Here is a 15,461-nt window from a genome sequence, read left to right as displayed (position 1 = left end):
TGTGAGGAAGGTAACTTGGAACAGGGTGTGTGGGTCTCTGCTATTTATAAAAAGGGAGTTGGGATGAATTCTGTTCTGTGTGCAACTTTTAATAGGTGGGTGCACAAAAAATGGTGTGAAGTAAGACTACAGGATGTGAGAAAATTTCCATGTGTGATATGTTGAGATATCCAGGCTGTGAATGATAGAATGGAAAGTGTTGATTTGATAGAAAAATATGTGGAGGACTTTAGTTTTCTGTGGTGTATGTTGAACATGGGAGATTTTAATTAATTTATTTATGTATTTTATTTAATTTGTAAAAGGTACTCTCTAGAAAACATCTGAGAAGTGGTGTGCTGTATGATAATGATTTTGGCTTGTAAGAAGAGTGGATCCATGCATACTGTAATGGAATGCAATCAATCAATCAATCATTTCCTGTGGCACCCCACAGGATGCATAGGGCCTCAATGAACTCTCTCCTCCAATATTTGTCTCTTGCCATCTCCTTCAGGTCCCACCAACACTCCTCTCCTTCTTCTTTTTTCATTGTTCTCAACCAGGTTTCCATCGGCCTACCTCTACCTCTTCTTCCTCTAGCAGTCCACTCTGGCACATCCTGTATTAAACTACCTTCTTTTCTGTATATGTGCCTCAGCCACTTCCAGCGAGACAGTCTCACATACTCATTAACTGGTTCCACTCTCGTAATATCCCTTACTCATGCATTTGTAACTCTGTCTTGCCACTTTACCCCAAGAATCCTTCTCAGTATTTTATTCTCAAATCCTAATACTTTCTGATCTGTTGCAATTGTACTGTACCATGACTCATGCCCGTAAATTAAAATTGGTCTAACCATGGACTCGTAAATTTTCACTTTAGTGTGTACCGAAAGCATATTATTATTCCAAACAGATTTCAACATTCCAACAGCTTGCCAAGCCTGTCTAATCTTCTCCTCAATTTCATTATTTAATAATCCATTAGATGATACAATCGTTCCCAGATATTTAAAGTTTTCTACATTCTTCACCACATTATACCCAATTACACAATCGATTTGGTTCTCCACGTTCATATTAATAATTTCAGTCTTTCCACAACTTATTACTAATCTCACGTTTTCTCCTTCCTCCACCAGACAATTAAGCATCCTCTGCATCTCGTAAATACTTCCGCAAATCAGTACAATATCATCAGCATAGTCCAAATCCATCAACTTCTTATTTTCTTTCCAGTTAATTCCTGCACCTGTTCTCCTTACAACCTTTTTCAGCACAAAATAAAAATACTGTGTATAGATGGGTGAGTGGGGCCTCACTGAGTGATGGAACTGAGATTAGTGTGCTATGAGTGATGTAAAACATAAAAAAATAAAGGAATATCAGAGATGATTCAGAGTGGTAGGTTGAGATGGCTCAGACATTTTGAGAGGAGGATGACTGCTAAGGAGAGTCATAATGGTGAGTGTGGATTAAACATATTTAGAGGCAAACCAGAGGTGATGTGGGGTGAAGTTCTGAGTGGAGACATTTGGGCTTGGGGGGAGCTGCCATCAGGTGAAAGGACCTACACCGGGTAGCAATGTCCATGGTCACTGAGCTTAAATGAAACTTACAACGAGCTTCTTTAATAGGACAATTTTCACAGTTTTCAGAATCATTAGCTAATTGATGGCAAAATAAAGATGCCATGTTGCATGTCATGGTGCTGTAACTTATTAGACCTAGGTTCATTAGCTTAGAGAATTCTAGAAGCAGATAAGTGATTTTGCATTTACTTGTTTTCCATGTGATTATGGACAGTTTGTGGTTGTCTTGCATTGTTCTTTGTCTTAGCATAATGTACCAAATACCAGTGGGAATACTGTGCTTATAGATGGTTTGATTGTTAATATGATCACTGGTTATTCATTACAGTAGTTCTGCAGTAGTTGAAATGTATGACAGAGTGTGTCTGGAAGAACAGAGACCTTGTTCCAGTAAACACTGTTGCTCGTATATATTGTAAATTTTTTTTGCTGTGATGAGTGATATATAGTGATGAGGTAGAGTGATGATGTACAGTATATAGTAGTTGGCCCTTCAGTCCAAAGAGTCTCTCCTCTGCTGATAAACTGATTTGAGTATACCTAGCTAACTACAGTATATATTAAGACATCCTTGGACTGAAGGGGTTATGAGTCATGATGAGTCATGGAGGCTGTTCCAGGCAATTATGAAACTAAATAAATTAAGGTATCCAACTCACTTTTTCCATGAATGATTGATAGGTTCTTAGGTATTTCTGAAGTTCTAGAATATGTAGAATATCTTATTTGGTTTTATTTTTATAATATTTATTAGACAATGTCTGTTGTGCAAGTATAGTACATTTTTTTTTTTGTACAGATGCCTACACAGAGTGTGATTCATTCTAGTCTTAGGATATGCAGTAGTCCTGCAGTGGTTGCTGTTTGTGTGTGTGTGTATATATATATATATATATATATATATATACTGTATACGTCATCCATCCATGAGAAGCATAGGAGCCTGGAGCTAGGCAAGTTGGTCCTGACATTTAAGATGAGAGTGACCAGCCTCACTCATGCCTGAGTGGCATTACATGAGCAATGAACCCCAACCATCCCTTAGATATAAACCTTCACTGGCTCAATCCGATTGGAGTGCTGTAATTACTCATTAAACCAACAGGTGCCAAAATTTGGTTATGTGGTTACCACCCTGCATAGTATTTGGTTTCCTGGTGTACAGTAAACCATTTGGCTTGTCACTCAGTGTAGAGTCACCCACAGGCAGAAGTAAGTGGAAAGAATGAAGGAGAGAAAGACAGAAGAGGATGGAAGATATATACTGCATATATATATATACACACACACATACAGTCATCCCTTAACATTCACGGGGGTTAAGTAACAGACACCCGCGAACAAAAGAAATCCGTGAATATCTGCTGCCCCCCATTAAAAACACCCCTGGACCCCCCATTTCCTTATATAACTAAAGAAAAACCTTATGTGCATGTTTACAACCACTTTATTTAATACAAGAACACTAAACAATTACTTTATTTAATACAAGAACACTAAAAGTTGAAAATAATGAATAGTGTACCCTGCATGGCCTTTTCTGACAACTGTGCTCATCCCAGCTCCCTCCAAAAGGAAGAGTGTTACAGTATATTTCATTCACTGGATAATGCCATTACTGTGCTAAAACAACCAAAAACTATGTCTGGGATAATATTACAGTGTCAGCAGAGTTCAGTGAGGTAATTTTTCTTTTCTGTATCTATCCGCGGATATTCAAAACCGTGAATGTCAAAACGGCGAATGTTAAGGAATGACTGTATATATATATAAATATATATATATATATATATATATATATATATATATATATATACATACACACACACACACACACAGTATATATAGATAGATAGATAGATAGATATAGATAGATAGATAGTTTAGGAACTTTATGGTTTTCAGGTTTTGTTGTTCTTGTAACCCATTCACTGCAGTGACATGCCATCTTTGTTTGTAGGATATCCAACCAATTTTGTTCAACTTAGGAAAGACCTGATATTGAACTGGTGAATTAAAGCCCTACCTAACACTTCCAGTTTGAAAAGTCTATCCGGAGCTGATTAAAAGTGTCTGGAAATAAAATATAAGACATCATCATAACGAGGAGATTAAAAGAAAAAATAAAGAGATGGTAGTTGTAAAACATCCTCCTTCTGTATGCAGTTTAAGTAAGTGTAGTATAGAAGCCAGGAAGTTAGGTTGCAAATTTGTTGAAAATCTTAAAAGTCTCATACTACATGGGTAAGTTAGATGGGAGCTAGAATTAAATCAGAAACTGTTTTCTCAAAGTCAGTACAGTGTATGTTAGTCTCTTTTTCTTGTTAATTGTATCTGTATTTCATCACCAAATATTTAAGGTTATTTAGCGAGGTACTGTAAATAGTCAGAATTGTCACCCAGACAGGCTGAATTATTGTTGTCCTGTATGGTCACCACTTGTTTTATGCTTGTATACCAGCAGTCGTGGAGTGGGCAGACGCAGGCGCTATGAAGGAGAAGACTTTGGCCCAAGAGTCAAGCGACTACGAGGCCCTCCAAACTTCAGAGGCAGAATGGAGAAGCCAGGTAGAGGACAGCATAAGCTAGAGAGGATTTAGGAAAATTAACCATAATGCCCATCTCTTGGATTTATTCATGGCAAATAATCCAGATCAATACAGGACAGAGGTACTGTCACCACTTGGATCCTCTGACCACAATCTCATCAAAGCCTAATTAGTTAACCCCCCCACACCTCCCCGTTCTGAACCTGTCAGGGTGGCCTGATGGCAATTTGATAGGGCAAACTGGGATGGATTTAGAAATTATCTTGCTGACATTCCATGGCAGTCTTCTCTATTGATCCCAATTCTACCCAGTCCCACATTTGCGACTTAATACTGGCTGGTATGGATTTATTCATACCATGTCAACAGTTCACTAAAAGATCGAACTCTCCAAAATGGTTTGATAGCAACTGTGCCAGAGCAACAGCCCAAAAGTCATTAGCATATAACTTTTACTTAAAATCAAAAACATCTGAATCACTCTCTCAATTTAAATTTACTAGAAAGCTGTATTAAATCTAGCTAAATCAAACTTTCTTCAAAAGAAAGCAACAGAACTACTTAACAATCCTAATGACAATAGAATATTCTGGTCAACTCATTTCTTTCAATAATAACTTTAACAAGTCATCTTCCATTCCCCCACTAAAATCTTCAGATGGCAACATTACAAATGACCCGCGTGACAAAACGGATATTTTTGCCTGTACATTTGCCAGAAACTCTACCATAGACGATACCAGCCAGAATGTCCCAGTGCTAGAACTTGACTCTCCTGAAATTGCCCCACTTGAAATACAGACAAAATATGTAAAATCCATCCCAGACAATTTACTTACCAACAAAGCTCCAGGCCCAGATGGAATTCTACTAATTGTTTTGAAAAGTTGTTCCCCTGAACTTGCCTCTGTCCTAGCAAAATTATTCAGACAATGCATACATACTTCTTTATTCCCAAATTCATGGAAAGAAGCCAGTATCCACCCAGTTCCAAAGAAAGGAAGTTCCTCTGACCCCTCTGATTACAGACCAATAGCTGTCACATCTTCTCTTGGTAAGGTATTTGAAACTTTAATTAATAAGCACATTGTTAAACATCTTGAATCCAACAACTTAATTAGTGATAGACAATATGGTTTCTGCCATGAAAGATCCACCATTGACATCCTCATTCTCCTAACTCATACCATCCATCAGTCAATTGATCTTTTTGGAGAAACTCATGCAGTAACTCTTGATATTTCTAAAGCTTTCAACAGACTATGGCATCGTTCCCTGCAGTCCAAACTCACTTGCTATGGACTGACGTCTTTTGTTTCTTTGATTTCTTCATATCTTAGTGACAGGAAAAAAAGAGTAAAATGGATGATGTATATTCCAATTTCCACTCAGTTAACGCCGGCTTGCCGCAGGGGTCAGTTCAGGCACCAACCCTATTCCTGGTTCATATTAATGATCTCTTATCTGTCACCCACAATCCCATCTACTCATACGCAGATGACTCAACACTACATAGTTCATTCCCACTCAGACACCCATTTACAAAGTCTAATGTCTTTACCTCTCAACTCACAACAGCCATCTCCATAAATCAAGACCTATCTGCGATCAGTGAATGGGGACAAAACAACCTTGTCTCTTTTAATGCTAGTAAAACTAAATATATACAGTTTACTGATAGACAGATATTGCCAGATTCGTACATTACCTTCAGTGCTACTAATATTCCTATCTCCAAAAGTATTGAAATTCTTGGTGTCTCACTTAACAGTGTCCTCAGCTGGACCTCTCATGTTAGATCACTTGCTAAAACTGCCTCAAAGAAACTTGGATTATTGTACAGAGTCCGTAACTTCTTCGCTGATGAGCAGTTAGCTATAATTTATAAGAGTCATGTGCACTCTCAGCTTGAATATTGCTCACCCCTGTGGAATGGATGTGGAGAGGTTGCATTAAAACAACTAGACAGAATTCAGAACAAAGCTGTTAGAATTATTAACAACCCTGCCTTTACAAATAAACTACCTCCCCTGCAAGTAAGAAGGAAAGTTGCCTCCCTTGCCTTATTTTACAGATGTTTTTTTTGGCAAATGCCCAGACGAAGTTGCTTCCATGGTGCCACCTCTCCATGCCTTCCCTCGTGCTACACGAGCATCTGGTAGTGCTCATGACTGGAATATCACTCAGCCATATTGCAGAACTTCTGCCCATCAGAATTCTTTCATTCCCCGACCTGCATCTCTCTGGAACTCGCTTCCCCAGAGTTGTTTCCCTCCAGATTTCAACCCACAGCTGTTCCAGTCTAACTGTTACAGATATTTTATGAACAGAGGACACCAGTAATCTGGTGTATGGATTATTTTTTTTATATTCATTTGTGTGGAGAGAATGGAGAATGAAAGACTGACTAAGAGGGTGTATGTAGGTGAGGTGGAGGGAGGGAGAGGGAGGGGTAGACCGAGGATGAGGTGGAGGGATGGAGTTGAGAGGTATATGAGGGATGGGGGGGGTGAGTTGGGGGGAGGGGAGTCAAATGGTGGGTGACAGAGTGACTTGGAGGCATTTTGTCTGCGGCCACCCTTTGCGGGATTAGGGCGTCGGGCTATAGATAGATAGATAGATTTGTTTTTGATTCCTCCGTTCTGTTATTCAAAAAAAAAAAAAAAAAAAAAAAAAAAATTACTTTACTACAGTAGAACCCTTCTAGCTCGAATCTTGTGTTACTCGGACAAAAAATCTTCTCAGACAAGTGTGAGTTATATGAAATGACTAGCATGTAGCTAAGAGGGCCATTCTCCCAATTGCTGATGGTGTTTAAAATAAACTATTTTCTACTACTAATTCGTTTTTTTACAGGCAAGATAAAGATGTACAGGAAAGACTTTCAGCCCTAGGCCTGATCCTGCCCCAAGACATAAACACAAGGATCCATCCATCCATCATCCATCATCTAATCCTACGTTGCCCCATGAGGAGCGTAGGAGCCCGGGGCTAGGAAAGTTGGTCCTGGCATTTAAGATGAGAGTGACCAGCCTCACTCATCCCTGAGTGGCATTACGTGACAAAAGGATCTGTAAAAGAAAAAAAAAATCCTTGAAAAGTTTGACAAAGGAGCATCTCCAGCCCACATTGTAACTAAATATGAGGTTTCAAAACAGTCTGTCTTTGATGCAGGGAAAGTTAAAGACATTTTTGAGTAGTGCAGCAAAGTTGGGTGTTAGCAGTGAACAATCAGCAGTAAAGCAGTTTAGAAAGCTAAATGATGAAAATTTAGATGAGGCTGTTAAATAAGTTACCTATGACAACACTTATTGTGTTGGAGTTAGCAGCATGGAAGTTTAAGTAGCTGCTGAATTTCTGGTAAAGGATATGAAGTATAAAGGGTTCAATGCTAATGCTGGGTGGCTATTTAGATTTAGAAAAGACATAACTTTGTGAATATTAACGGAAAGTGAACAAAAGCATTTTTTGAAGCTGTTCAAAATGTATTTACTACAGTATTACTTGGCCAGCCTTCCTCCTCCTCCATAGCCTGAGCTAAAGGGGTTTTACTGGACTGGTATTTGAGTTCTGAATGTACTGTACAAGTGTTGTATGTGTTACATTAGTAGTGAGGTTTTGATTATAGCTACTGCTTGGATGTTGTATTTTGATTTTCATGTGTAGGAGTTTCATATTTTAAAATACTTGCATGAGAGTTTGTCAGATCTTTTAGATGATACAGATCTGGGAAATATTTTTCTTCCATCATTGAGTTTCCCCCCATAATGTAGATAGTCTCAGCACCTGCAGAAGCATCCTTAAAACTGCTTACAGCTCCCACCAAATTCTTGAAGTTCAGAATCATTTTAGACCAGTCACTAGCTAAGGCAGAATGAGCCATAAATTTCCTCCTCCTCCTCTTCTTCTTCTTCTCCTTGAGCTGACTACCAGCCACCAAGTGCATTAGTCACCAAGTGTTCCATTCTTCTGTGGTACTAGCTGTTATGCATTATTTCTTGGTTCCTTAGTTCCACAGCTTGTTGCTCCTCCTTTGCCCTTTCAGTAGCTTGGCATTGCCATCCTCTCCTGCTCAATTAAATATAGCTAAATTTCTCCTCTTGGAGAATACTTTAGGTCATTTCTGTAAATACTTTTTGGAATATAATGAGGCAGCATTACTGTTCTCATCATTTGCAGATTCAGTTGCAGCTTTCCTCTCACTCTCCTTTTTGGTGGAATTTCAGACTATATATATATATATATATATATATATATATATATATATATATATATATATACCGTATTTCGCGGCATGTAAGACGCAGCATTGTGAAAGACGCACCCTAATTCTGGCAGGGCAGTTCTGTGAAAAAAAAGTTTGCCCCAACCAAGACTGCAGTAAGGTTTCTTGATAAGAGCCATTACCACACAGATACACACTCACCTTTCAGAATCTATTCATTACTGATCATCAGCCTTTGGTTTCTTTTTTTATATACAAAGAATGGTACAGGAAAAGAAAACAATGCCCCTTCTTGACAAAACGTGACTGATATGAGCCACTATCACTTAGATACAACACTCACCTTTCAGAATCTATTCAGTACTGCTCATCATCCTTTAGTTTCTTCTTTTATGTACAAAGAATGATACAGGAAAAGAGAAAACAAAACCCCATCTTAACAAAATGTGACTTCAAACCACGAGGCCATCTCAATTTTGTTGATAAATATGTATCAGTAAACTGATATAAACACTGTTTTTAATATTTTATGAATTTAAAACCACAAATGAAGTCAATAAACTCTATTCTTTCATTCACTGACGAAAACATAAAATACAATGAATGTTCACATCAGTTCATTTATCCTAAAAGAACCCCATCATATTCCACACCTGTTACGGAATTTCCTCACATTGCCTTGACTCAAGCACAATATCAGACGACTACCATCATTAATCATGCACTCTAACCTGTAATTACCTCCACAAATAATATAAAAAGGTAGCACTTGTAAATACACAAATTACAATGTTTTACAACCAAAGTTCAATATAGCAAGGCTGCTTGGGAACAGGATAGACAGCTGTTTTTACTCTCTTATCTCAGTATCACTCCTTCACTGTCAGCTATGTTTGCCTTGCAGCATCAACAATTAAAAATGTATGCTTCACTGATCATAATTTACTATAAACATTCATTTCAAAACATACTATGGTGAAAACATCCATTGTTACACCTTAGTAACACTGCTGCCTCCCAGTCGCTAGACAGCAGTCTCTACCCCTTCCTCTCAGTATCACTTCCTCACTGTCAGCGATGTTTCCCTTGCAGCATCAACAGTTAAAAATACGTTCTTCACTGATCACAATTTACTAAAAACAGACATTCATCTCAAAACATGTCGAGAATGGTGAAACTATCTCTTAGCAACACTGCTGCATCCCAAGCGCTACACAACTGGCTCAACCCTCTTCTCCCAGTATCACTCCCTTACTGTCAGCTGTTTTCCTTGCAGCATCAACAATTAAAAATGCATATTTCTCTTACCAGAATTTGCTAAAAACAGATATCCATCTCAAAACATTCGAGTACTGTGAAAACATCCATTTTTGGTCTTAACACTGCTGCCTCCTAGTCGCTATGGTACACACACACACGCATACATGTACACACCACATGCAACATTCGCTCACCTCTGAAACATTTACATCAGTCCGTTTTGGAGTACCCAGTGGCTTTATTATATGCCAAAAACATCAAAATGTATTTGGTTGTTCAATATAAATATCATCACTTAAGGATATGAAACATCTCAAACAATTTATTCATCCAAACATCGTCAGTGCAAGACTAAAGGTGTACAGCACCATTGATCCTAAATTTTCCATGGTTGCATCTGTCATGATCACCTAAAACCTATATTCACTTCATATTACTGACATGGTGAAAATTTCACTCGTCTTCAAATCCTGAGAATTCATCACTACTTCCCCCAAGTCCTGAAGCATCACTGGAAGTCATCACCACAGTCATCATCACTGTTTCACTGTCACTTTCATACAGTAAATGGTCCTCAGTACCATCCATTGAATTGCTTATACCACACCATACGATTTTAACTTGGCAATCGTTTTAACTGAGCACAGGCAATATTCAGACTTGGGGCATTTGATACAGCCCACATTAACCTCCTCAGTACATGTTTCCTGAACTGAATAAAATCATATGGCGAGCATGAATAAACTACCCTATAAAATACATTGCTGGGCTGAAGGGATTATAATAAGCGGATTATCAGTTCCCTAGCCTGACTCTTCCCATTTCTACTTCCTTAACTACACCTACACCAAACTCTCACCTACACCTTAGGATTCTGGTCGTTTCGGCCGTAACGTCCAAAATGGCAAAAGATTTTACAACCTAACCTAACCTAACCTAACAACACATTTGGACGTTACGGCCTAAATGATCCCCATTGCCGATCATGAGAGCTTTGCTTAGGCAGCAGAGATGCAGAGAGTGAACGTTGTCGATCATTCTGATCGCTTCGTCTGCTAAGAATACAACAGAAATGGCGGACGCTGATACGAATGCCCGTCAGGCACTGCTATTTCAGATATTGCATCAGTTATGCTACTCAGTGAATTTTATCCTATTTTCATAACAAAATACTGTAATTGGGTGTGCCCTGAGTTGCATAGACATTGCTAAAGTACTTCACTTGGCTGAAAAAGTGAAGCTGTAACTTCGTTAGCTTGCTAGAGTAGGGTGTACGCTAGACACTAAACTGCTAAGTTGGTAAACCGCTAAACCCCTTGACGGTATTGGCCAGTTGAGCTGAAAACAATCCCGTGAATGCTTAGTGTTCTTGAACTTGCATGTTTTAATATCTGCTGCATATATACACTCACAAAATGTCTCAAAAGTAACTGACCTAATTAGGGTTACTGAATTTCCATATGTGACGAAAGTCTGTTTTGATGACTTGGCAGTTTCACTAGCCAGCATCTCTCCAGTATGATTGCTTTGCTAGTTAGTGAATGGATGGCAAGCAAAGTGGTCATGATTGCCTTTCAGAAGGTTAATAGACAGTTCACCAGTGAGCACGTTAGCTTGTTAGAGTAGGGTTTACGCTAGACACTAAACTGCTAAGTTGCTAAACCGCTAAACCTCTTGACGGTATTGGCCAGTTGAGCTGAAAACAAACCGTGGATGCTTTGTGTTTTTGAACTTCCGTGTTTTAATATCTGCTGCATATATACACTCATAAAATGTCACAAAAGTAACTGACCTAATTAGGGTTACTGTATTTCCATACGTGACGAAAGTCTGTTTTGATGACTTGGCAGTTTCACTAGCCAGCATCTCTCCAGTATGATTGCTTTGCTAGTTAGTGAATGGATGGCAAGCAAAGTGGTCATGATTGCCTTTCAGAAGGTTAGCAGACGGTTCACCAGTGATCATGTACGTTAGCTTGCTGGAATAGTGCGGATGCTAAACTGTTAAATTGCTAAACCGCTAAATATCTTCACGATGTTAGCCAGTTGAGCTGTAAACAAACCCGCGAAAGTTTTGTGTTTCTGATCTCGCGTGTTTCTTAAAATCTGCTGCATATACAGTACTCGTCAGAAGTATTCAGCGTTGTCCGCCGGGCGCGCAATACTTATGGCCCAAAAAGAATCACCCATTTTTGGGGGTAAGAATTGAGCCACAAGTTTGAGCTCTGAGCATGACGTCACGGTAGCCTGAGGCCTTCCGACACGCTGGTTGGTTCCCGCCTCAGTCGCCCACGGGCTGCCTGAGAGAGAGGAACTCCGCCGAGTGTCCCTCTCAAATTGCGCCATTTTTTACCGAGTGTCCCGCAGTGTTTTGGCCTTTAAAACTTTGTTATGGCACCTACCCGTGAACTATCGAGCGAAATCATATCCCAGATCATTGCTCTAAAGGAGGCAGGCCACCAGACAAAGGAAATTAGTGAATTGGTTGGTGTGGCACGATCGACAGTGCGTCGTTGGTGTGCGCGGTTTCGGGAGGAAAACGGTGGTGAAGTTCCCACAAAGAAACCGAGGTCTGGTAGGCCTAGGAAAACTTCCCCAAGGTCTGTTAATGTTTTAAAACGTGCAGTGGAGTTTAATCCTCGTGTGAGTGCAAGGAAAATTAAGGAGAGCAACCCAGAAGTGTTTGGTGAGGTGTCAGTGAGAACAGTGTCTCGTAGGGTGCATGAGCTTGGTTACACAAGTCACAGGCCTGTGAAAAAGCCTCTTCTCTCTAGCAGCCAGAGAATTCGTAGGCTTGCCTTTGCTAATAAATATCTAAACTGGGATGAGGAGCAATGGTTGTCAGTGTTGTGGTCTGATGAGGCAACGTTTAGTGTTACCTGTAACAGAGGAGCACGCAAAGGTAGTGACCCACTTGACCCACGGTATGTAGAAAGCACAGTTAAACATCCTGATTCACTCATGGTATGGGGTTGTTTCTCAGGGAAGGGTGTGGGGAAGCTTGTTGTACTTCCCAAGAACCTCAGAGTGAATCAGGATGTTTACCTGGAGCTTCTGTGTGATCATTTACCAGACTCCTTCGAGCTAACGGGTGCACGAGTGTTTCAGCAGGACGGTGCACCTGCTCACAAGGCCAAATCGGTCACCAATTGGCTTCGTGACTGCGAGGTATCATTCATGACAGACTGGCCAGGAAATAGCCCAGACCTCAACCCGATTGAAAACCTCTGGTACCTCGTAAAGAAGAGTCTCCAAGGGAAGGACGTGAGCTCTCTGCCTAAGCTGGAAGCCGCCATTCGTGACTCCTGGGACAAAATACCGGTCCAGCACCTCAGGAGCCTCGCCCTTTCACTTCCAAGACGTCTCAGGTCCGTGAAGAAACGTAAAGGCTACCCTACGAAGCACTAAAGGTAAATAAAATGCATTATTTATATGTTTTTTCAATGTTGAAAGGTTTGTTTCTCAGGAGGGACGCAGGGCGCTCCATACTTCTGACGAGCACTGTACACACTAGTGTATATTATTTTTAAAAATAAAATCAAGTCTGCATACTGTAGAAAACACCTGTGGTTGCTAAGCATTGAGATGATCATCTTTATAAGAGTTTCTTCTCAGTGAAGCCTAACTAACCTGCCTTAGTCTAACGTGCAGGACGCATGGGGATATTTTAAGGTAACTTTGAGACAAAAAAGTGCGTCTTATATGCCGCGAAATACGGTATATATATATATATACACATGCACAGTACACCCCATTAGTATGCGAAATCCTAGTGCACGAAACCCCTAGTGCTCAAGGACCTGTTTTTAATATTTTCCTAACCAGCGTATGTGAGTCACACCCACACAATGTGAGGCGTCAGGGAAAAAATGCCCAAAACCGGTGTTTTTGGGTGTGAACCTCGAGAGCGAAGTGATGGAGAGTGATTTGCCAGTGCCTAGGATTAGTCGAATCCTGTGTGCCCTGAATAGGTTCAAGGAGGAATTCGAGAGCATGGAACTGTGCCAGCAACAAATGGAAGAGGTTCTGAGTTCACTAGACAGAACCTTCCACTAGTACACAGAGAAGCACCATCAAGAAGTTAACAGGAGGAAACACCCATTACATTCAGCGGCCACCAGAAATTCAGGAACTGAAGGAAGCAGTGCTTTCTTCTGCAGAGCCAATTCCTGGAGAGGAACTAGAGGATGAGGTGACATCCGTGGTGTCAGCAGTAGACTTTAAAGGATTCATGGAGGAAGTGAGTGAGGTGGCTCGTGAATGTGTTAATGAGGAGGTCGGTGAGGTGGGTGGTGCGGCTGGTGGTGCATCAGGTGGTGCAGAGGGTGCACACTAAGTGTCCCACCCTGACACGGAACCCCTTCTTACATCCATCGAGCCTGTCGTCTTCTTTGATTAAGGTGAGCAGCCATATTCTTGTTATTTCAGTTATATCTTAAGTACAGTAATCCCTCTACTATCCGATGTAATAGAGCCAAAGGCATGTCCGGAAAGTGGTCCTGTCCGGAATGTGGGTCCCTAGCTCCTGGACTGGTACTTAACCCCTTAACCGTGGGGCGTCACTTTCGTGACGCTTGGGAGCAAGGGATCATACCACGGGGCGTCACTTTTGTGATTCTGTGTTATTTTGAATTCGCCCGGGCTTTCAAGTGGTGGCTTGTATCATCTATCAGTACTACCAGTGTCCAACACCATTCAGCACTCCTAATCTCATCTGTACTCCCATCCATTGTTGACAATTTAGCCATTTCTCCCCGTTCTTGACTCCCCTCCCTACCTCCCCTCCATTACCCTCTCCTCTCGCCTGCCTGGCTGTGCTGCACTAAGTAAATCTTCCCTGGAATTTTCCATTGATTTCATCCATTGAAATAAGCCGTATGCCCTATTCTTATACCAAATAATATATACAAGAAAGTAATAAGGTAAGCGATAGTGCCATACACCTGGAATTGGCTAATTATCCCCTGACAACACCTCACATGCACTCGTTCGCTAATTTTCGCTATTTATTTCCCCTTGAAATATGCCGTGTAATCTATTCTCGTAATAAAAATATATATAAGAAAGGAAGGGAGAAGCCTAAGTGACATTTACATTCACCTGGAACTACCTAATTTATTATGTATGTCTAGATTTCCTGCCAATCATTTCGTAGCATATATATTAGCAGCTGTCACCACACTGACATTGGCAGCATTGCACTCCCCCTAGGCAGGCCACCCACCACACTGTATTCAGTTTACTGTCGTCTTTCAAGGTGAAAGCACGTCGGATTCGCGCCTGTCCAATTCCACTGCTTTTTAGCCCCATGCAAAGGGCCATGTGACCTCTACCCCCTACTAAACCTCGTGTGGAAAGGGGTAAAGGGCTAAGTGACTGCTGTGAAACGTGAACTGGCTAATTTATCAATGAGAATGATGGAAAGTGACTACGATCTTTCTGGTGAGTAAAACAGTGCAAGTGGAACTGTAAATAATATGTAAATAATATGTAAACAGCAAGTGAAAGCAATGAATGTAAATATAAGTGAACGGTGGAAAATAGTTTTATAAGTTACTGCAAGTGACAGTGCATAACACAGTGTAAATAAAGTAGAAATGTAAATAATGTAAATAAAATAGAGATTGTAAATAGAAATGTAAATGAGTACTAATATAAGAATACGAGTGTATATACTAGGAGTAATGAAAATGAAAGTTTCACTCTAGCATGTATGAATACTGGGAGTTATGAAAGTGAAAGTGACAGATTCACTCTCAACGCTAGTATACAGGGCGAGAAAGTGAATTCTATGTATTTTACTGAAAGAGAAATTGAATATCTACAGTGACAATAAACTACTATTACTGAAG

The 15,461-nt window shown here is 40.2% G+C and overlaps 1 protein-coding gene across 2 annotated transcripts in view; it reads left to right on the top strand.

Annotated features, from left to right (window-relative positions):
• Ythdc1 (YTH domain containing 1) overlaps positions 1 to 15,461 on the top strand; it is a 314,054-nt gene that overhangs the window by 248,060 nt on the left and 50,533 nt on the right. For both annotated transcript variants that reach the window (XM_080284977.1, XM_080284976.1), the window contains exon 10: positions 4,041 to 4,144. In XM_080284977.1, coding sequence (XP_080141103.1) covers positions 4,041 to 4,144 — 104 coding nt within the window. The remainder of the gene's footprint in view (positions 1 to 4,040; positions 4,145 to 15,461) is intronic.

This window comes from Coenobita brevimanus, chromosome 103 (assembly GCF_032717465.1).
Source record: "Coenobita brevimanus isolate Jiangsu-jjx chromosome 103, ASM3271746v2, whole genome shotgun sequence".
In the NCBI taxonomy this organism is placed as follows: domain Eukaryota; kingdom Metazoa; phylum Arthropoda; class Malacostraca; order Decapoda; family Coenobitidae; genus Coenobita; species Coenobita brevimanus.
Note: the sequence above shows the minus strand (reverse complement) of the source record. Positions and strands in the feature narration are given on the sequence as shown.